We start from the raw sequence: 22,908 nt of genomic DNA, 5'->3' as shown, positions 1-22,908 counted from the left end.
CAGGAAGTGACAATGTGTTTACTTTAAAGCAAAAGGGTAACATATCCCTCATCTGTTCCTGGCTGGGGGTTGTGACTTGCAGAGCTGTGTGGCAGGGCAGCTTGCAGCCCTGGGGATGTCACCAGTTGAACCTCCAAAGTGTGGGCTGGGGTTGTTTCTTCCTACCCTAGATGGAAGCATTTACCCCAGGCTGCAGCAGCCCCTCTGCACCAGTGTTCTCTGGGTGTGCTTCTGTTGGCAGTGAGAGACAAACAGGTAATTGAGTCTAAGATGTAGAATCTTTTTATTTATTACTATAGAGAACTCTTCAAATGCAATTATGAAGGCTAAAAGGGTAATTTCATACCTGAAACAAAAAAATCTAGTTATGAACATTTCCTCCTCTTCATGTTTGAGAGCAATGGGTTAGTCAGTGACCTGCATTATTAGGTTGCACAGTCCTCATGCACTCTGCAGTCTTTGGGTTGTTCATATTAAATCATCTTGTTGAAAACTAAAAGTAGTCAATACTCCAGTGCTCCTTCTCCTTTCATCACTACCCTGATCTTTACTGATATATTAATTCTTGCCTGGGATCAAGCCCAGCAGATTAGGCTGCTGTAGGAAAAGCTACTGTTTAAAAAAAAATCTGCCAACAACTTTTACTCCAGTTGTGAGCAGAAAGCTGGAACTGCAGTTTTTAAAGATGTAAACCTTATTTAGATCATTGCACATCAGTAACTCCACAGAGGATGACAGGATTTAAAACTTATTTCCCCACCCCCATAACTGAGATGAAAACTATGGTCTTAAGTGATTTTTTTTAAAATGTCCACATTATAAAATTCTGCATAAAAAGGTTCCCAGCTGCTCAGAATTTAAGGGAAGTCAATACTTCCAGATGCACTCAAGAAAAATCTTGTACTTGGTTTTGCACCTAACGTATCACTGAATGTAATGAGATGGAAGCTCTTAAGTCATTTAGTTGCTTTTGAAAATTTCACTTAATGATCAATTCCAGCTTTTCCAAAGTATTTTCACGTAGTTGAGAAACTGTTATGATTTTTTTATTATGATTCAGTATTCCTTTGGTCTACTTGACATAAATACAATAGTACAAATTTGACAGTAAATCTCCTTTACCGTACCAGAAAGAAAAATGAGTCTTTTGTTGCTTTCATACCAGTAGAAGAAAATAACAGAGGATCATAATGTGCTCACAAATAAAGGCAGAGAGAGAAGTGGAGCAGGGAGACATGGGAAGACATTTAGGGGTTTGTTTGGTAGTGGAAGGGAGGGTCCTGTGCATTAGCAGTAAGTGGGGAGGTGGCAGGGTGGCACCAAACCCAAATGCTGCTGCTGGAATCACATCCTTCAGCTGCCTTGTACTGACAGCAGCAACTGAGGTCTCTGAGGGGCACCAGCTGAAAGAAAAACAGGGTAAGAATTAGGTGAAGGGAGACAGGTTGGCAGGGAAACAGGTAGCTGCAAATTTAAATACAAATTAAAAAGTCCTTTAGTGGGATCTCTTGGGATGACCAAGGCTGAAAAGGATTTGCCCTTGACTGGCAGAAGGGCGTGAGGCAGGGTGAGAGCAGGGAAAGGCTGAAGGCAGAGGGAGAGTGGGTGGGTAACAGTTCTCAGTTGTAAAATCTTGCAATAGTAGGAAAGAGCAGGAAAGGAGAAGATTAGAAGGTTGAGAGTTCAGGAGAAACACAAACCATTCACTTCTCTATGACCCAACAGAGGAACATTATCCAGCAGCTGTGGTAGCACTAGGGTCTGTTCTGCAGGGTCACAGTGTTCTAACGAGGGCTACAAATAACAGGGTTTGACAAGGGCTGCATCTCCAGCTCAGGCACTCTGGGTTTTCCTGAAGAAAGAGGTTGGATGGTGACACGTTCACCCTGCCCTCTGCTCCGGGGGTTCCTGTCCCTGGGGGGCTGCAGCGGGTGACAGGAGAAGGCAATGTTGGTTGCAGCAGGGATGGATGGCACTGCTGGCAGTGGTGGGGGTGCAGCAGGATGAGTGTACCCAGCAGCTCCTCCTGGTGTGTTGGGTGGCTTGTGAAACAGCTTCTCTGCCTGCACCCCCTGTGCCTGTGTGCTTTTCACCAGGACTCGCCCATAGTGCACGTGTCCATCGTGATGCAGAGCGGGATGGTGAGATGATTAGAGATGCCCCAAGTGAAGTGTCCTGTTCCCATAAGGGAGTGTTGGCTGTGGTGATGTTGCAGAAGTAGCCCCCAGCTCTTCATCTCACTCAGTTTCAGGAATTTCATGGCAATGGTTTGGCCTCAGCCTTGTTTCCAAGCTTGCCAGCACAAAGCAACAGGAGTTCCCTAATTGGAGCTCAAAAAGATGGTCCTTTTCTCACTGACATCCTGGCTTATCAGTGCCTATAGGGCAAGTTTATGCCCTTCTCCCTGGCTCTCAGATTTACTGACCTATTTCCAGTTTTAACCCATTTGGTGCAAACTATAGCTCTTTTCTCTTCATCACCTTCTTTTAGTGCCTAAATGAGTGTTTCCATGAGGCAGGGCTGGGGGGCAGCTCTAGCTCCCCAACAGTACTGGTTTGTGCACTTTTTTCCAAGACCATCTCCAGTGAGAGTCTTGGCTTGTGGCTGAGAGCCCCCTCCCTCATTCCAACAGGACATTCTGCTTTAGGTGAGGGAATGAAAAGTGGATTTAGCTGGAGTACCATGTCCCACACTTGAGTGAGCTATTTACTCTTTAGGGCACCAAAATATTTTATTATTGGGCAACCAAGTGGGAAGTAACAGCAGAAGTTTAGTTGGGTATGAAGCATGTGCTACCCTTACCCAGTACTTCTGAACTGTTAGCCAAGTGTAAGATAATGATGTTTCCTCCCCATACTGGTTTTGAAGTGGCCAGTCTCAACCTCTGATGCTGAGCACACTGGGGGTGGTTTTTTGTCCTCAGTGAATAGTAGATGCAAATACCTTTTGAAGGCAATTAGGCAGAGTATTTTTATTTTTGCTCAGAAATAAACTGCAAGCACCAAATTGCTAGCACAAGGGTGAAGGCTATTTTCTAAGATTATATGCCACATGTGATTAATCTCTTACCCACTTTTTTTCTTTTATTAGCAAAATCTTAAACTTCCAGGGGGTCTGTACATAATTCTAAGGGGTCAAATTACAAGGCTGAAAACATTTATCACTGCTAGCTGTGTCTGCAGAATGTACCAGGTTAGCTGGGTGCTTCTTGCTGCTCTCAGGTAAGCTGGGGCTCTCTCTCCCAGCAACATCAGCAGCCCCCAAATCCTGCAGATCCTGGAGAGGTGCCTGGCTGTCACAGGCCATTTTCTCCTGCTGTTCTTCAACAGCATAGCTCTATATATATCAGCTATAATAACAGAGCCAGTTTTAAGGTAAGAATAGTGTAGAGAAGATGGTAATTATTGCTCTGAAGCTTTTCTGGAGATGAAGGCAAGAGGAAATTTTCCATTAATGTTAAAAACAAACACAGGAGGTGACAACCAAATGCTTCCAACATGCTGCTTCTCCATGATCAAAAACCTCTTGCCTAATCCCAATTGTCACATGATTAAAAATGTATGAGAACTCAGAACATATAAAAGATTGTGTATAGCAGCATAGGTACTTGATCTAAATGCATAATTAATAGCTTCATTCAGCTTTACCTTGAGGTGGAAGATCAACAAGGCATGGATGTATCCAAGGGATGTACTGAAGCTTTTGCACCAAAGCAGCTCATTACTGAAACTGTGCTGAGCACTTTTTTATTTTCAGACAGTTGGCTGAAGGAGAAAAACAAGTTTGAAGCTATTTGTAAATCTTGGGAGGGGGGGGGTCTTTGATATATTTGAGAAGCTAGTGAGACAAAAAACCCTCAAACCACCTCAAAGACCAGGCACATCCATTATTTTAACAATTAACATTTGCTGACCAAGGGCATATTTGGTAGGTAAAAACATGTAAAAAGCTGCCCACTGAAGAGTGGTGGGAAGGTGTAGAAAATGCTGTGCTTGCTGGTTAGGTTCTGGAGAACTGCAGCCACATCCTGCCCCAGAACCCTCCTGCTTGTGTCTGCAGAACTGTCCCAGCTTCACACCAGACACCGCACAAACGCTGGAGGTTCAGCTCTCAGTTCTCCAGCCACAGTATTCCCAGCACTGCTTGCTGACTTCTGCACTTCTGACATATTCAGGCAGTAAAACACTTGGTTCATTTTAAGCCTCTAAAAAGTACAGTTCAGGATTGGACCCAAACTTACTACAGTCTTGTTAGTTTTAGCCATCTTAATTTCTGCTTTTGAAGGAATATTAAACCAATTCTTTTTGTGGGTTTTGTGTTGGGTTGGTTTTTTTGTTTCTTTGTTTTTTTCTTTGTTTTTTTCTTTGCTTGTTTGTATGTATATGCCAGGATATTTCAGTTGGGTAGCACTGAGCTGGGTTTGTTTTGTCCTAACTGACCATAATGACATCTAAATGTCAGCTTCATTTGTATCCTAGCTCAAAATATAAACAGAGCATTATACAAAAAGGAGGATGATTTGTTAGACCCTTGGTGAATTATTTTGGCTGCGTACCTTATGCCAGACAGTTTTGATTCTGCATGTGACTTACAGTCCAAAAGCCATACCCATACATTTTTCTGATTAAATGATTTTTAGTATTTTGCATCCATAGTGCAGAGAAAACACTGCTGTTAAAACAAATGTATTTTTTAAAAATTGGAACTTTGTTGAAACATAATTCAATTGAGAAAAAAACCCCCACAATATTTTTATATAACATTTTGGATATATTTTATGCCAAAACATGATCACCAGTCAAACTAGTGACATCTAAACCCAATACATTATTGTGACTTCTAAAATAAAAAAATCAGAACAAAACTAAATCACTTGTTGGTGATTTAAACACAACAAAACTCTAGTATTCTTCAAAAGTGTCTACTAAATATAATAAAAAGAATAAGAGAACAGTTAACATTTAGTCTGTTACATTAAAAAATCAGATGTACATGTTCCTATTGCCTGTTAGCTTTACCTAAAGCCTTCTCAGCTACTACAAAAATAAAAAGGAAAAAAAGTCATTGTTCAAAGTCAAAAACATTCAAATCAGTTGATACAACATTACAGTACAGTCAACTAACATCATTTGAGGTCTTCTCAGTGTGGGAGTCCTTAGACCAGCATCCCAAACCCAGCTCACTGCAGTGTCAAACCTGTGTTAGCTTTGCAGGACTCTGTACTCTACTGATGGCTTCAGGAGAATGGGGTTGTGCTACTTAGGAATCACAGGGTCACCCCAGCCTCTCATTAATTTTATTCAGCACTGTAGTTAGAACAGCATTAAGTATAGCACAATAACTAAAAAAAAAAAAAAAATTATAAAAAGGAAAATAGAAAAAAAAAAAAAAAAAAAAAGACTTGGAAGCTAGGTGAAGCTGCCATCTGTGTCAAACCATTGCGATACGCTATACTAAAAAATTCTGAAATATCCACCTGTCCTCACTGCTCTGCCACGAACTAGCAAAGTCAAAAATACAAAAGTCTTCAACTTCTCATTTTTGCAGAATAAAGCAAAAAAGTCTTTGTGCTCCTTACTACCAGAAGCAAAATATCCTCTGAGTTACCACATGTAATAGCTTCTGGATGTGTCGACTTGGGTTGGCTTGGTCTCTGCAGAACCATCCTTGTCTTTTTCACTGTCACCTTCCCAGAGATTAATAAGTGGAGGGTAGAGCTCATTCAGTGGGATCGAAGAGGTCTTTTGCATATATTTTTTCAACGAGTGGTGGTAGTTTTTTCTCTTAAATCTTTTTGCAATATAAACAGAAAGGGAGGCGAGGCTAATGACTGCAAACATGGATCCCATCACCGCTGCCAGGGCCGTGCTGGTTTCTTGGTCTGAAATATCCAGTGCAAAAGCTGCATTTTTTGTTGTAACATTAACACAGGACTTCTGTGTTTGCAGGTGGACACTCGACACCGTTAGGCACACTTCATAATCTGTGGATGGTTGTAAGTGGGTGAGGTTGTACTCGTGCACATCCACCGGGACCCTGGCGGTGTATGTGATGTGGGGGTTGTCAATCTTCATGGTGGCTGATGACCATTTTAAGTTGGAAGTCATGACGTTGGCATTAACCTTCCAAGACACCAAGATGGAATGTGACTCTGCTTGCTTAACGTAGATTTTCAGGACCTGGGTGCCATCCAGGAGGGTCCCGTTCACCCGGAGAGTGGCGATCCTCGTGTCGGCCCCTTCTACGTTCTGAGCAACGCAGGTGTAGCTCCCAGAGTCTTCAACCTGGATGTTAGAGATTTCCAGGGTGCCTTCACTGCTCAGCTTGTATTTCTCAGAGAGGCTTTCGACAGTTACTTTATTGCCAAGAGGAGTGACCCAGTAAATTTCTGGCTCGGGTTCTGCCATGGCCCGACAATCTAAAAACACCGTCATGCCAATGTCCAGGTTGAGGTGGTTGGGAAAGGTCTCACGAGAGATCATTGGAAGACATTGCTCGGTTGAATCCTGGATTAACACTTCCTTCACCTGCTGCCCTCTGTATTCCGGAGGCATTGCACAAAACATGGAGAGAGGTTCCATGAAACGGATGTTGGTTTTGTTGGAGTTGATCCAGTGGATGACACAGTCACACCTGAGGGGGTTGCTGTGGATGCTGATCTCCCGCAGGTTCGGGAGGGACTCCACTGTCTTTTGGTAGACTGCATTCAAGGCATTGTTGTTCAGCATCAAGCTCTCCAGGGCAGGGACGTTGCGGAATGCCAGTCGGTGGATGTAGGACAGCTTTGGATTGTTGGTGGCTTCGAGTTTTGTGAGTTCGGGCAGGTTGTCCAGTGCATACCTATCAACAGAAACCAGTTCTCCCATGTTATTGATTCCCAGCTCTTTCAATCTGAGCATGTTTTTAAAATCACCTTCCTGAATTTTATGAATCGGATTTTTGTTGAGATCCAGGAATTTTAAATTTGGAACTTTCTCAAGTGCAAGCTGAGGAACTTTAACCAATTTGTTGTCATAGAAGGAAAGGCTTTCGAGGCTATCCAAGCCTACCAAGGCATTGCCAGGAATGTCTGTGAGATACATACCTGCCAAAACCAGACTCCTTAAATTTGACAGCGGTTTAAAATTCATATCTAGTATTCCAATCACTGGATTTTCTCCAATCATGAGAATCTCTAGGTTAGGAGTAGAATCAAACCAACGACTGTCAATGACCTTTAATTTGTTGGAGTTGAGATGTAACCTTAAAAGATTCTTCAGGCCGGAGAAAGCATTTGCAGAAATGCTGCTGATCTGGTTGTGATTTATGTACAGCTCCTGAAGATTGCAAAGGTCTTGCAAGCAGTAGTCAGTCATCTCTGTGATCTGGTTTTCCTCCAGGTGCAAAGTAGTGAGTTGGGTGAGATTAGAGAGCCCCACATCTTTGATACTCGTGAAGTTATTTTGCGAAAAATCCAATTCTGTTAAATTAAACAGCTGCTGGAGCTCATCTGTGGTCTTTGCTATGTTGTTGCTTTGTAACAGGAGGACTTGAGTGTCACTGGAAAGATTGCTGGGGATTTTTGTTAGTCGAAGGTCATTGCAGTCAACTGTAGTGGCTTCCCTGTAGGTTGACTGTGGTGTAAACCACGGCCTGATTTCACATACACAAAGCTGTGGGCATTCGTTACTCTGTATGGAAGACTCAGTTAATGAATTCATTAACAACTCCAGCACCAGCAGGAAAACAGTTACAACAACTCTAACCTTTGCCATGCTGGTCAGCTAGGAATTCAGCTCCCCAGCCCTTTAAACTAACAGACTGAGAGGGTAATTTATCAGGCAGAAAATGTAAAGCCTAAAGTTTAAGGTGAAAGGCTTGGACATCCAGAAGGTGAAAGATGAGTTTCTGAGTTTAGAGAAGACAAGAAATGGTCTGGAGAATCTCAGCTGCTCCTCTGTCTTCCAGAGTCTTGGGCAAATCAGTGTCTGTAGATATTCCTGAAAACAGAATAGGGTATATGTTATGCTCATTTCATATACAGTTTATCTCTTACCTAATTCCTTCATCCCTTAAAGAAAAATACACGAAAACATTCATTATTTAACATTCACTTCTCTTTCAGAAACGCTGCTCTGCAATAGTTAAGTTCTGTAGGGCTCATAATTCTCTTCTACCAGGATCCCTTTCAGTTTTGCTCTGCAGTCTTTGAATGGCTTGAGAAATGCTCTGGAGAGATGCAGACTGAGAAATGCAGGTGGAGGATCTTCTATGCTCTGCTTGCCAGGGCAGCTCTATCCCAAGTGAGTGTTCTGAGCCCCATCCCAGTGGGAGCTGGGGTGCCAGAGCTGCCCCCAGGGCTCAGGTTCCAGGTGTGGAGAGACTTAAGGCTCAGAGGATGTTGGGTTTTAAGTTTCAAGCTAAATGCATACAAACTTTGCCAAAACTCATCTGACTTAATCAAATCGGTTCCAGATAAGGGCTTTAATCCAGCTAAGCACCAAACAATAAGAGTAAATGTGATTAAATGAACGTACTGTCCTTATTTTAGCTGTTTGTACTGCATTGTGCACCATGTGTGAATTGTTTACCACAATTCCACAAGACTCTGTAAACCACAATTTTTATCTTTTTAGCCTGAAGTTATCCAGGCAAGAGTATGTTTAAATTAACCCAGCAGTGTCCAGGGCACCTCAGATGATTTATGGTGTCGTGGGTCTTTAACCACCTGCTCAAGGAAAATCTCAGCTCTTAGGAATCTCTCATTCTCACTTTAATCCAAAAGCTCCAGGAAACAGCTACCTGCAAACCTATCACTGCTGCTGGGAAAAGCATGGTTCCAGTCCAGAGAGTTTCTGGATGTGTAGGAAAGGTTGGGGCTGTGCTGTTGAGGAGAAGGGTGCACATCTCCACCTCCAGCAGGATCTGGGGTGCTTGGTGCTGGGGATGCTGCCCACGCTGTGCTGGTGGCTGTGGCTTCACCCCCCCAGGGAGCTCCTCTCAGCTCACACAGATCCTGGCAGACAAAGTGTACCTGAGGGTTACACAGCTGAGGGCTTGTGTTCACCTTGGCATTCAATGCAAGGCACACACCAGCAAAGCATGGGACACGTGGGAATGAGGGCTGGAAGAGCAGAGCTCTTGGCATTCCAGGGGATGCTATGGATCTGAGGCTCTAATGATTGTAGCTGAGGATTCTCAAACAAAAGTTTTCTCTTGTTATGTAACTAAACCAATCAAACTGTGCCGTGTCAGACAGCATCCATACCAATGACAAGCTGAGTAGCAGGAATGACATCTTTCTCAATTAGAAAGCTGTAGACTCAACCTAGCAGAAGCCCTCCAAAGATATTATTACAGAAAGTAATAAAACTAAATGCAGCTTTTAAAAATAGTTTTGAAATAGTCATCTGGAGAGAGGTGACAGGAATGCTTTTAGTTCCAAAGTGTATCAGCATAGTAAGAATGAACTTGAGAGTATTTTATTTCAGATTCTCATGTAATGCTCCAAGTAGCACACACCAAAACAGCAGTTTGCTTTTGGCATGTCACTGTTTGTGCTGGGGTTGTTTCTGGGGGAAGGGGAAGAGGAATGTCAGCCAGAAAGCATCTGACCCTCTTAAGTTAGATTTTCTCTCTGGTAGCTGAGACTCGAGTGAGAGCTAAGACTGTGCTAAGGGGGGAGAAAAGCAGATGTACAGCAAACGTTTATTCTCAAGTAACTTCCAGCTGATGGAAGAATTGAAGAAGACATTAACTGCACTACAAAAAAAAGAAATCCTAGCTGCACCATAAAACCCAGGAATATATTAACAGCTAGTGTTGAGGAGGCTGGCAACAATGCTCCCACCATTCCTTCAGCCTCTCTCTTCTAACTTGTAAGTATATGAAGAGAAAGAAGCCCATGCCTTATAAAGCTGTGGCCCCTAATGATATTTTAGTTCTGAGGTAGCTCTATGAATCATGTACCACTTGAAAAATGAAACTGCCTGGAAAAGGCTTCAGAGCTTCCTTTAAAATATGTCAGAGCACATCTAGATTTTGAGAAAAGAACCTTTAAACTCCGTCCTTTCTTTGTTGAATATTTATATCCTCTTACTTGCACGTTCCATTTATTGTTCCTCCTTGGTGAGATGGCATGTCTGGCTTTATGGAGTACAGTTCTGCCTTTATGATCACTGCAGACATATGATTTTACAAGTTACTAGTGGCACTTTCTCCTCTCTAGCTATTTTCTACTGCAAATAGATTTAATTTTCTTTAACTGGAAAATGTTCTTTAGAAATGACCTGCACATTACTGTCTCCAATCTCCCCCAGCTTGGATGAAGCTATAAATGAGAATTCAGTGTAATCAAAAAGTAAATTCTGATGGGCTCCGCGTGCCCAGCCTGGGTGAGCACTGTGCTTCCAGGGATGGCAGCCCAGAGCCCACAGCAGGAGGGAAAAGCCCACGCAGGGACTTCTCCTTCAGCTGCTGCTTATGCTATAAAACCCAGGCAGATGCCCTGAGAAAAACTGAAGAGGCAGCTGTTCCCAGTGGAAAAGTGCTCTGCAGGTTCTGGTGTCATTCCCCAGCTGCTCTTCTGCCACTGGGAGCTCTGTGAGGTGCCTGACCACAGCAGCTCTCTGGTTTGGGTGGATAAACTGGAGGAGAACCAGGTTTTGAAAGCAAAATCTCTGGCAGTATGTGGTTCCAAATGATCACCAAACCCTTGTGGATAAACCAGGGATGGCCCTGGGAAAGTTCCCAACTATCACTGGGATGGGTGAGACAACTCAGTGTCAGTGTGTGCCCCTTCCTGCTGGACACCTGGGGGTTTGCCCAGACACAGCCCTTTTGCTCTAAGTTGCTGTTTTTTTTTTTTACCATACAAAACAAATAGAGTATGTCCTGGGTAGCTGAGTGCAGGGACCAATTCAGACAATTTTGGCTTTTAAAGGCCAGGGAATATTTCTTAAAAATCCCCACTTGGAGAGCAGAGCACTGGTTCCAAGAGACTATCAGTCCTCAAAACCTCCAGGACAGTCAGAAAGTAAAATAATTTTTTTTTTTTCTGAACATGGTGTTGAATATGGGCCATGTGACTGCTAGCACTTGTTTCAATTTCATGTTAAAAATTTTTTTTAAAAATGTCGGGTGGGAAAACTTCCCCTAAATAATAAGGAGTATTATTATACCTTCTTTCAGGAGATACCGAGCTGGTAAAGGATGGCTTTTTGCATTCCCTGCTTTGCCCTTCATTTATTAAATTTGTGTTTTCTACTGTACCAAAGCCCTGCAGCAGTCACAACAGCTGCTCACTCGGTATCAACAAAAATAATGTCTGACTTTATGGGAGAAGTTGTATGGAGCCTTGCTGAGGGTGCTAGGGCTTGGGTACTTGTTCAGGCAATGCAAGGAAAAAGTACCTTAAAGTCCGTAAGGCAGCAGGATGAGACCCTGGAGGGACAGTGGTGAAATAAACTCTTCACAAAAAGTGTTCACAGTTAAAGAATAGATGTTAAACGTTTTTTCTTGGTAGTTGGAAGACAAAGTGGTGTGATTTCCATGACAAGTGTATGAATGGTCACTATTAAACATTGCTAAAAAAAAAAAGAATTACTGTTGTTTGCACAGACACTGGGATGTCTGTTTGAAACAACCACACCACCACAGCAAGTCTTTTCTCCCCACAGCTAAGTGGTTCATCCTTGCAAAATTTCTTTTGCACTGCAAGGAGCATCAGCAGATCTTGGTTGGCATCCAGATATACTGACTGTGCCTAGGTAACAGGCTGAGGGATCAGACAGGAAGAAAATTACCTGGGGCTAAGACAAGCAATTTATTTTGCACTTGCTGTGAGCCAGCAGCACATACTGATCCTCAGTACCTACCCAGCTCTCCACAAAAACATTTTCATATTTGAGCCTAAGTACTGTAGCAAGTCTTTTGGAAAATTGTCTGTTGTGCTACTGACTGGAGCAGCTTGCTTGTCCCCATCCTCATCCTTTGTGAACCTGCTACCATATAAACACATCATTCAGTTCCCAAAAACTGGTCCTAGGCTGCTGAACCCTGAAATCTGTTGGGTCAGTGACATCCCAGAGGAGGCTGGACCTGGACTTTTTGTTTAACAACCAGGACACTTAGAGCTAGCCCATGGAATGGGCTCCTTTCCCAGGGCTGAGATTTACAAGTGCCATTCTGCCTATTTAGAAAAATACTGAGGAGTCTGCCTGATAGCAAGCCTTGGATACTGGGGTTTCTGAAGGCTCCTCTGTCACCAGGAAATTAGCAATAAACACACTCACGTTGTGTAAAATACAGAAAAGTCAAGCTGAAAGTGATGTCAGTTGGAAGGGCACACACCAAAGGCTGACAAGGAGAGCTTATTCTTGAAAGGCAACACAGAATTCCACTGAAATCAAGTCCGTGTTCCATTGTAGGGAACACTCTGGTGAGAAGGCAGTTTGCTGTATTTCAGGACACCCTCAGCATGCTCTAGCTGTGTTCTTTTGAAAAGCACCAGTCTTACCTCCACAAAAGAAATGCAAAGAGCATCCTATTTGTCCTACCTGCACTGCAGAAACAATGTGTTAAAACTATAAAATCTGTAATTTATTGGAGTTTATTCTTCAGCCTTGCATCAGATACAATGCTTGGCATTAGAATATTGAAGTAAATTCACAGGAGGGAGAAAAATTCGTTTCATTCATGATCTTGAGCACAAGGGGCTGGATGCCATGCAGGGTAGAGCTGCTCTGTATTGAATTGATGGCCCATCAAATCAGCCCTGGTATTGCCACCCAGCTCTGTCATCTCTTTGAAACATCTCCTGCAAATTACCATTAATAAGTCAGATTAGAAACACCAGGAATAAAAAGTGCTTTCCAAACAGTGGGTTGTCAAATTATATAGTCTGTTCTGGCTTTTTTTTTTCCTTAGGAATGAAAACCCTCTGAAAAACATTTAAAAGCTTGAAAACCTGAAAGGCAAGATATGTTTGTACAGTAGTAATATTCTTATAGTAGAAACTCATCTTGCTATCTACTTTCTAAGTTTATTTTCATAAAACAGATTAATCTTGGGAAAATAAGGGCTGTTCTTTTATTGTCCATGACTCTACTTTTCATCTGCTGCTACCCAGTGTCTGTCTCCATTCAATAGAAGGGCAGTAGTAAAGCTTTTATTTCATTCACTGGAGGAGAATCCTGTCTGTGATTATTCTCCTCATTCCACATAATTACCAGATAAAATTATCAGCTTTCCTGACAGCCAACCAAATAATTTCCACTGTCAAGATAAAAGCCATTTCCATCAGCTCTTCCTTGCAGCTCTTCCCTTCTGCACTGAAGGGTGGGCCCAGGACCTCTGGTTGATGGAGGACAAACCCCCAGGGAACCTCTCTCCTTTCATCTCTACCTGCTGGGATGCAGTCATGGGCTTCTGTCTATTGTAAATGCAAAGGAGAATTTAAACCTAATTGGGTTTAGTTTGTACAGTGTCTAAAATTTACAGAGCATAACTAATTTTGGGAGACCTGTTCCAACTCTTTTTTACACTTCTGTGTCTCTGCTGCATGAAGAATGGAAGAGGCCCAGGAGCAGAGAAATCTTGCTTCATCTTCCTGTCATATTTAAAGAACAGAAAGGGAATTCAGTCTTGGCATAATTAGGATCTCAGAACCACTTGGAAGGATCTGAACATCTTGTTGCCCATGGAGGCACCTACCTTATGAGGATTTCAGAAAGTCTCTGCTTCTTGCTAGCTATCTATCAAAATCAGGAAGTTCAAAATCTAAAAAAATAGAAAATCAGGTCTTAAAAAGGAAAAAAGGCATCAAGAGATTCAGTAGGATTTTGGAATGGAATTTATCTTTTGGTTTTTTGAGTACTCTGATGAATAAGGCTGATGAATTGGGTAGTGGAAGTGAAGTGTTAATAATGATGGAATAAGGAGCACGTGAGAAATATTTGTAACCATTAGAAAAATGGATGTCAGAACTCCACAGGATTTTCACAAAGCAACAGAAAATCCTCTTCCTCTCTTTTTGCTGACTTGCTTTCTGGCAGCATGATTATTTTGCTTCCTACACAGTTCTAGATCAAACTCCAGTTTTCTGAGTCATTCAGGATCCCCCACAGTTGGGAAAGACCCTGGTGTGTAAGTAGTTGTTACTACCATAAAGGATGCCAAAAATTCCTGTGCTAAACATGATAGCCAATAAATAACAACTGAAATGACTCAGTATCTCAGTATGTACTTATCAAATCTCCTAATAATGCTGCCTGTAGGAAATGTGTAAGACTTACTATTCAAATCCTCCCTGTACATGTGTGTACATATGTGGAGGTAATAAGGCAGCTTATGTAACGTGACAGCTTCAGTCATTCCTCTTCAAACAAGACAAAAAAGTTATTTTTCTGGGCCTTGTTCCTCTCTACTTTGATAACTTTTTTCTCATGGCTGTACTATGTGTTTAGCTTTCAGTTATTATGAATAATTATTAAACTATATTCTACTGTCAGCCTCCATCTGTAGCTCCTCAGTTGGTATGTGCAGCATGCTTCCAGGCTTCACCCCTTGGAACAGAGCAGAACAGACTTCCATTGATTTTATTTCCAAGGATTTATATGATTGCAAGGTCAAGTTCTCTCTTTCTGAGCTACAGTTACTGTGCTTACAGGAGACAGCTGAAAGCAAAATTACAAGACAGAAAATTACCTTTATCCTGACCCAAACCATGACATTGTTACATATAGATGTTAATAAAACCATATATTGAACTGACTGATCTGGAGCCACCTCAGCTCTGCCTTCAGGCCCCTGAACATACCAGTAACAAAATAAATGGACTTCTCAAGGGAGGTGCTGAGGGATCTAATATAAAGGCTGTGAGCCCACGACAAAGATTGGAACTCAACCAAGTAGAGATGGGATAGAAGTCATTCCTTTAAGTGGCCACAGATTGGGTTTTACTCCTACTCTGAGCTAAAGCTTGACTCTGCTCTAAGGCAAAGCTTGTCCCTGCAGGGAGCTGGAGGCTTCACCACCCTCTCCTCTCTCTTTTTCACAAATCTTTCCACGCTTTGGAATCTGCTTCTACCCAAAGTTTTTTTATGCTTTTGAAACCCTGCTTCTTCCCTCCACACTGATAACCCATTATACACTGCTGTATGGAGTACATGCTTTCCATCATTACTTCATTCCAAAATTGTTTAAGTAGCATTGCTGGGAAGGTAGAGCAGGTCATCTGCCACATCATCAGGAAAGGAAGGCTCAGAAAACTGAGTGGCAGAAATTATAATAATCTGTATTTAGCTGTTCTTCTTGAGCTCAAGTATCACCAAATTTTTAGACTTTGTTCTGTACAGAAAACAGATCACAATCTTGCTTTGAGGTGTTCAAGAAATGGAGAGAGGAAAAAAAATACATCATATTTAATGTATTTGTATGTTTAAGAATAGATTATAAATTGTTCCTTTTGCTTTAGTCCTCAGTCTTGTCCCAGCAAAGTCAGCAGTTTTTCCAGATGGGTTTATTTTGTAAGTGCTTGCAAAATACAGAGGTACTGAAATTGCTGCCTATTGCAGAAAATACAGAAGTTGCTCCTCTCCAAATTTTATGTTATTGATGCTTTATAGATAAAGTCTTTACCTAATTAAGGTGTTTCATTCAGACACTCTAATGTTCAATCTGAAACAATCTAGGGCTTTTTTCACATAGAGGGGGAAAGAAGATGAAGGAAAACATTTGGCTGTGAATTTGCAAACAATACTTATCTGGCTTTATGCAGTGCCCTGTGCTATTCTGAATTGATTTTTGAGATCTGTTTAGAAGAAGCTATTTAATTTTTTATTATTGTTTTATAATTTTTTACATCTAGCTCACTTAACTGTGTTGTTCCTCCATGGGTAAAAGAAGTTACTTTTGCAATGCATTTACAACTCACTGCAGTGCCTGTAATGAGTGGTGGATCTCTGTAACTATCAATATTTACTCTGTTTCTGTTACAGTGATGGATCAGTTGTAATTTAAAAATTTAGCAAGGCCAACCACTGGCTCATCTGCATCCCAGTAATTATATGCAGCACATTAGCAAGGAATGCAGTGTACTTACTAGGTATTTTTGGACTTGTTTAATCAAATAAATCATATGATGCATGAAATAACAGAAAATGTAGGATTGATTATATTGGTGGTAAACATCTTTAAATTACAAAAACATTCAATCCAGGCTTTGATATTTTATAAAAATTAAAACATTACCAACTTTTAGGTAGCTCAATAATTCCCTCTTCATAGTTACTTGGATACTTCACCCTGTTGCTGCCTGACCCCTAAGAGTACAGAAGTCCTTGGGGACCATCTCGTTTGGAGCTCTGGCTGCCTGGGGAGCTGAGGGACATCCCAGGGGCAGCTGTGCACTGCTCCTGTGCACTGAGTCCAATTTTACAGAAAGACCAACTCCACAGATTGCATTTTGCTTAATGTCTTAAGTTCTGTTGACTGTAGAGAAATCAGGCAGCTCAGTACCTGAGCTGTGGGACTGCAGGATGGAGGAGCAAGCCAGGGAACTGAGACAGCATTTAAGTCTTCTTCACACCATTAATGTTATCTTTAAAACCTGACTGTGATAAAGAAAGGACTCGTGACCTCTGGTGAAATGCTCCAGTGAAAGGGACAGAGATGGAGGTGCAGGTTAGCTGCACTGTCAGAAGGGTATTTGTTACACACAAGTTTTTGTCTCAGCATTAACCTTGGAATGTCTTTGGTACTGACTGTGTGTATGAAACCAGATCCTGGGATTTTTGGAAGACAATTTTCCACCCAGGCACAAGGAGTGTCAAGCAGGCAGCAGACACATCCTTACAAAAGTCTTTTCTGCCATTTTTGTGCTGTATTTTCCCTCCTGCACTTGACTTCCCAACCTCCTGTTGTCTACAAAAGCAACTCCGTGACACGAACCAGGTGACTCCCAGCTGATGATGCTGTCTCAGACATGGGACATGCCTGGGGGTTCTTTGGGACCTCCCTGCTGCTGGTCCCCAGGCAAACAGGGCTGCCCTGTCCTGCTGGGACTCAGGCAGTGGGACAGGGCAGTGATGGCTCCCACCCACATTCTGCTCCTGAGACACCTTGGTGTGAAAAACACCTCCTGCCCTGCCACCTGCCTTGGGGTTCTGCTCCCTCCCCATCTGAGAAGGACCCTCCCCACCCTGGTGTCCCCAACCCCTGGCCAGCAGGACACTGCTGGGGCAAGGACAAACCCTGCAAACACCTTGGGGCTCTGGGCCTCTAAAAGCAGCTGGGACTCCTGCTCCAATCAAAGCTGAGAGAGGCAAAACTTGCTGGATTTCCAGTTTGTTACATTAAATACCTGGAGATGAGATGCTGACAATCTCTAAAATTTATATAAATAAACCCTGTGAGTAATCTTTGCCTCCAGTGTTACATGGATGGCTCCAGTCTGTGACTTGGCACAGAGGACTAAGGGGCAGCACCTTAGGAGAGAGAATTATGTAGCAAGAGCACTGTACCAAATGGAACAAGGGAAAGAGACAGCCACTTCTCTACAGCACCTTTAGAACTTCTGTTCATTCTTAATACAGCATCCTGTTAAATATTTCAGGACTGTTACTCACAGTTGCTTTGCCCTGTGTTTCTTCAGGTTAAAAAAGCAGAAGAAAAAAGCAGTAGGTATCTACTCCAGCTCAAATACTTGATCTTTAGAAACTGCTCCGAGGTAAAAACCTCACCCTCTTCTTTTGGTAATTCAGCTGGCTGGAAAGTCAGGAAAACCTTGGCTTTTATCACCAAGTTAAGATTTTACGAATTAGAAGGTGACTTTTTAAAAACATTTTGCAGTAGAATTTAAGAGCAGAGCCTAATTCTCTTCCTACTGATGCCAAAGACTTCAGCTGTCCTCAACAGGAGGAGAATGAGGCCAATACAAAATAGGCCAATCCAGTATTTTCTTGCAGTGCAAGATGTAGAAAAATGAAAGATGAAATGTAAATTGCAAAACAAAACTGGACTGAAGCTACAGGGCTTTAAGCACAACAAAGCAGAGAAGGTGATATAAAGAGCTTTAATCTGGTGCCTCTTCACCTGTACGGAGACACATTCTGTTCCTGACCTTCTGAGGCCCATTAGTGGAGGACTTTAATTGCTCAGCTACAGGGAAAGAATGAGAAGGGAAAAATCACTGACTAACCCAAGCACATCCTCAGTAGCCTATTTCTTATCGAAGTCTTGCTTTGATTTCTCTTTGCAGAATTTGAGCACCCCAAGTCTTGAAGAAACCCTGGTTTTTTGCTCAGTTTATAGGATACCCACATTGGGTATCAGTTTCAAATCAGTTTCTAAGCCACAATTTTCTTTACCGTTGTCTTTCTTCCCATATTGGGTTTCTATTAATTTTAGAGACAAAACCGAGTTAGCTCCCAGTGTGCTTTCCTGGATTTCTGCAGATGCTCCTGCAGAGCAGCTTGGTGGGAGCTGCTCCTGGCTCTGCTCCCCAGGAGCCCAACAACCCTCCTGACAACCTGCAGAACCCGCAACTCCCAACTTGTGTTTGGGCAGCCCTTGCTATGCCACCGGTTATTTTTAAGAAAGTTGTGGTTTGTGCTTGCCATAATTTTTTTGCCTACTAATTGCTTCGCAGCTTCTTGACTGGAGCCTGGAATTTACGATTCCTGGGAGCCCCGTGCATCTCCCAGGATGGCATTTCCAGCTGGGAGGGGATGTAAAATTCAGCTGTTGGCAGGCTGAAACGCAGGTTCCCTCTCAATTAGCATTATACAAACAGATAGGAGGAGAAAAGGATTTATGTGCTTCCAAAAACTTTACATAGATTTTCTTCAGTTCTCTGCCTACAAAATGTCTGCCAGGAAAAAAATCTGGAGCTTGGCAGGATGAAGCCTCACACGTGTATTGTTCCTGTAACTATGGTAACCTACAAATGCCACCAGTGTTTCCATTTCATACACAAATGAGGGGACAGCTGTGGAGACCACATGTCTGCCAATGGAATAATATATGTGAACTAGGATGGCTTGGTCAGAAAATTACAACTCATTTATATTAATCAGGGCTTCAAAGAACAGTCACCTCCAGAGTTACAAAGGGCACAGTAAAAGAATATTTTTATTTCTGATAATGTTTGGCTCTTCAGTAAATACTTTCAGCATCTTGCTACTTTGCTGGTTGAAAAAAAAAAAAAAAAAAAAAAGAAAATGTGGTTAACCACTCTTCTATAAATGTTACCCAACTTTTTTGCTTTGGGTTTGTCTTTTTCTGATGCTTCATCCTCCTCTTAGCCTGACACGGAGCCTGACCTAGGACCAGGCTGCTCTGAGGCAGTCACTGGGAAAGCAGCAATATCAGAGATAGAAATTCTAAGGTGGCACAGAGCTACCCAACATATCTACTAAAGTGAAACAGCATTTTTTTTTTTAAACTTATTAACAAATAAAAGCTTCAAAACAATACAAGAAATTTTAAAAATAATTTTTAAATATTCTTTAAATAAACTTGGGAGTATCTATCATCCCTAACAACAATAACAAAAAAATTCTGTAGCCTCAATAATAGAAATAAATTACCTTTTCAGCAAATATTACACTCTACAAGCTGCAGTACCAGTAAGACTTGACTGGGGTTATGATTCATCCCAGGTGCTTTAAGCGTCCCTACAAAAAAAAAAAAAACCAACAAAACCCAAACCCCTCAAAGGAGAGCTGGTAGCTGCCTCCTGCCTTGGCAGCAGGCTCTGGCAGAGGGATGCAGCAGGAATACCGCACGCCCATTAGCAAAAGTTTTGCCTGGCTTCTGCAGTGCCACGATACTGTAGCGAAGTAAAACAAAAGGCTGCAGCAGTGCCTCGGGGTGAGCTGCCTCCTGCTGCACAGCCCAGCAGCAGCTGCTCCACACACCGATGGAACAGCCAGATAGTCCTGGGCATACATCTTATATACGCAAATATTTCCTCAACTTACAGATCCTTCTATATATAGAAGTGTTTCCTCTATTACCCAGGGCTGCTTAGTGTTTATTTAGGACAGGACAACGAAAGCGTTAACACTTTTTAAATAGCCACATTTTCCTCACCAGTTGGCATCAGCTGCACACAGGACTGGTTCTAAACCAGGCTCGCTGGTCCCCTGCTGCCTCCCTGCTGCCTCCCTGCCTGCACGGCAGCTCAGCCCCCAACACCAACCTCAACCGAAGTTGCTTTCTGCAGCCCAAGTTTGGATTCTCTTAGCATTATTCATGTCAATTTTAATGTTCAGTGCAAAAGACGTTTCTTAAAAGTTTTCCCCCTTTTTGTAACCTATACAACTTGATCCTGAGCCTTATTTCCCTTAATAATCAGTAACATTATTCACGTCTGTTCTAGGCAATGGAAAATCCTTTAGTTAAGGCAGTAACTGGGCTATCACAGCCCAAAATGCCAACCAGGAGGTATCATTTTATAGGAACAACATCCAGTTTGATTCAGATAACTTTTAAACTGCCAAGGTAAAAGTTCCACTTCAGCTCTTGGAGAGCCCAAGTTTCACTCTTTCAGGGAGCTGTGACAGGCTGCTGGGGGACAGGGAGGGTGAGCAGGGGACAGGGAGGGTGTACATCCAAGGTGAGGAGCCCACAGTCTGATGGGACCTAAGGAATCCTGTACAAATCTTCACCACTTGGGCACTGGGGAAGCTCGGTGCAGTGGGTTTTTCGCCCTCTCTCTCCATGTGTCTGCCTTTTAAATTAATTTAAATTCCAAGGCACAGGACTTTAGGACATACTTTGGCAGGTCCCTTCAGACAGCAGTCGGGACTGATGGGACTTGGGGTCATCTGAGCAGCTGGGACCTCACCTCATGTCCATCTAAATTACTCTCCATAAAAGGTTTATAGTCTTGTTTAGAAATGTCACGTTCGTTTTATAGGGATCCTTTGAGCTGTAAGGAAAAACCTTAAAAGCTCACAAACTAATTGTTATTGAAGGGATTCATTCCTTGGGAGCTACCGTGCAGCTCCAGGATGAAAATCCTCAGCATCCTCTGCGTGATCTCGCACATTTGGACCGCATTATTTTCTACTCGGAAAATAGAGTAACTATTCTCTTACTTTTCTTTCCACCGCCTAGTGGGAAAAACGCACCGAACCAGCACTAAATAACTTAGGGAAAGCTGTACAATAGCAGGCCAACATCTGCCGCGCTCCTGCGGGGGGGCAGAGCCGGCGGCACAATGCCAGACCCTGCCGGGGGGGAGACGGCCCCGACAAAGGGGAAAGGGGGGAAAAGGGGTGGGGGTCCCGCTTCCCCCCGCAGCTTTTTGGCTTCCGAACCCCCCAAAAAGCCCAGCTCGGGGTGCAGCCGGGGGCCCGCGGAGCGGCCCCGCAGCATCCCCGCCCCGGCAAAGCGCCGGGTACCGGCGGGGCCAGCCCCCGGGACCCCCCGGACAATGCCCCGGGCTGAGGAGGGTGGCGGGGCCGGCGGTCCCGGGCAGCCCCGCTCACACTGCGCCTTTGATGCCATTTTCTGAAGGGCTATTGTTAAGCTGAAGACTCCTTGTCTTTTCAGATTCCCCCGGGTGAATGGGTGAGGGCAGACATCTGCCGGGATACGCTCCCATTCGCATGCAAATGGGCGATGGGGGACGCCGGCAAACCCCCCCTCCCCGGCCCCCTTCCCCCGCAGGTACGGGCCACGCGGCCAGCAAAAATAGCACCGATTCACCGCAAAACTAAAGCGGGGGGGGCTGGGGGGAGAGCCGAGCGGTTGGACGGGAGGAGGGCGATGCTGCAGCCCCGCGCTAACAACCGCATCCGCCGTCCCCCGGGGGTGCGGGGCGAAGCGGCCCCAGTTTCCCCGCACCCCGCACGGGGCGCTCCCGGGGCGGTACGAACCCCCTCCCCGGCTTGGCACGGGAAAACCTTCCTGCCCACTCAACTTCCCCAGCGGGGACCGGGGAGTGGGGGGCACCGACTCCCCCCCGTTACCGCAAACTTTCCTTTCTCCTTTCCCCTTCCCTCCCTCCCTGCCTGCCTGCCTGCCTGCCCCCCGGGGGATCTCGGCCCCGGAGCTCCCGCAGGCCCGGTTCCCCCCGTTCCCGTTCGGCTCCAGCACTTACCGGCGGCCGGGGCTCGGTGCCCGCGCACCCGCGGCTCTTCCCCGCGGCTGCGCGGGTGGCGGCACATCCGCTGCTGCGGAACGAAGCGGTTTGAAAAAAAGGGATCGGGAGGCGAGATTCCTATTCCTTCCTCTTATTCCTTCCTCCTCGTCCTTATCTCTCCTTCCTCCAGGAATAAGGGGGGAAGCGGCTGCGGAGGGATGCGGTGCCTCTGCCCGCCCGCTCGCTCTGAGCCGCCGCCGGCGCGCACCTGGGTAGGGGCCGTCGGTCAGCTGACGGGCTGTGCCCCCATTGGCTGGGACAGCGACACGGGGGCGGGGCTTGGGAGGGTGGGGCGAGGGGCGGGGACACATTCCCCTGCCACGCCCTCCCAGGCCCCGCCCCCCAGCCACACCCCAGGGCTGGTGCTGCCCTCAGTAGGGTTCAGAGTGAACGGCTCCGGGCACACCCGGACCGGCTCCTGTCTCCCGTGGGGGTTATCCCTGTGCTGTGCTGCCGGGCTGTGCCTGCCCCACCGCCACCTTTAGGCTGAGATAATGACCAAAAAATATCCCTGTCGTGATACTGAACACTGTATCCCGAGGCAGAGCCATGGGGGACAGGTGCCAGGTGACTTCCCACTTCCATTTGACCCTTGTTTCTGAGGGGTTTTTGCAGAATCCCTTAAAAAGTGACACAAAAGTGTAGTGGCAAGGTCCTGTGTGTCGTAGGGGCCTCCCAGGACTTGAAGATTTGATGTTCTGTCCTCCATGGAGGGGAAAACCTCCCTCCCTGCGGATGGGCAGGGGTGGGAACCCCTGTGCCCCCAGGAGGAGCCC

The 22,908-nt window shown here is 44.4% G+C and overlaps 1 protein-coding gene and 1 long non-coding RNA gene across 2 annotated transcripts in view; one reads left to right on the top strand and one right to left on the bottom strand.

Moving 5' to 3' along the window:
- Positions 1–22,908, top strand: part of LOC139801711 (uncharacterized) — a 131,684-nt gene that overhangs the window by 89,320 nt on the left and 19,456 nt on the right. The window lies entirely within an intron of this gene.
- LRRN1 (leucine rich repeat neuronal 1) lies at positions 260–22,336 on the bottom strand. The gene is made up of 2 exons (XM_071756346.1): positions 22,091–22,336; positions 260–7,979 (listed from the first exon to the last, which is right to left on the bottom strand). Exon 2 carries the CDS (start codon positions 7,752–7,754, stop codon positions 5,604–5,606), a length of 2,151 nt encoding a protein of 716 aa, XP_071612447.1. The 5' UTR covers positions 7,755–7,979; positions 22,091–22,336; the 3' UTR covers positions 260–5,603.

The sequence above is a fragment of the Heliangelus exortis genome, chromosome 12 (assembly GCF_036169615.1).
Source record: "Heliangelus exortis chromosome 12, bHelExo1.hap1, whole genome shotgun sequence".
Taxonomy (NCBI): domain Eukaryota; kingdom Metazoa; phylum Chordata; class Aves; order Apodiformes; family Trochilidae; genus Heliangelus; species Heliangelus exortis.
The sequence above is the reverse complement of the archived record's forward strand: the minus strand, read 5'-3'. Positions and strand labels throughout refer to the sequence as shown.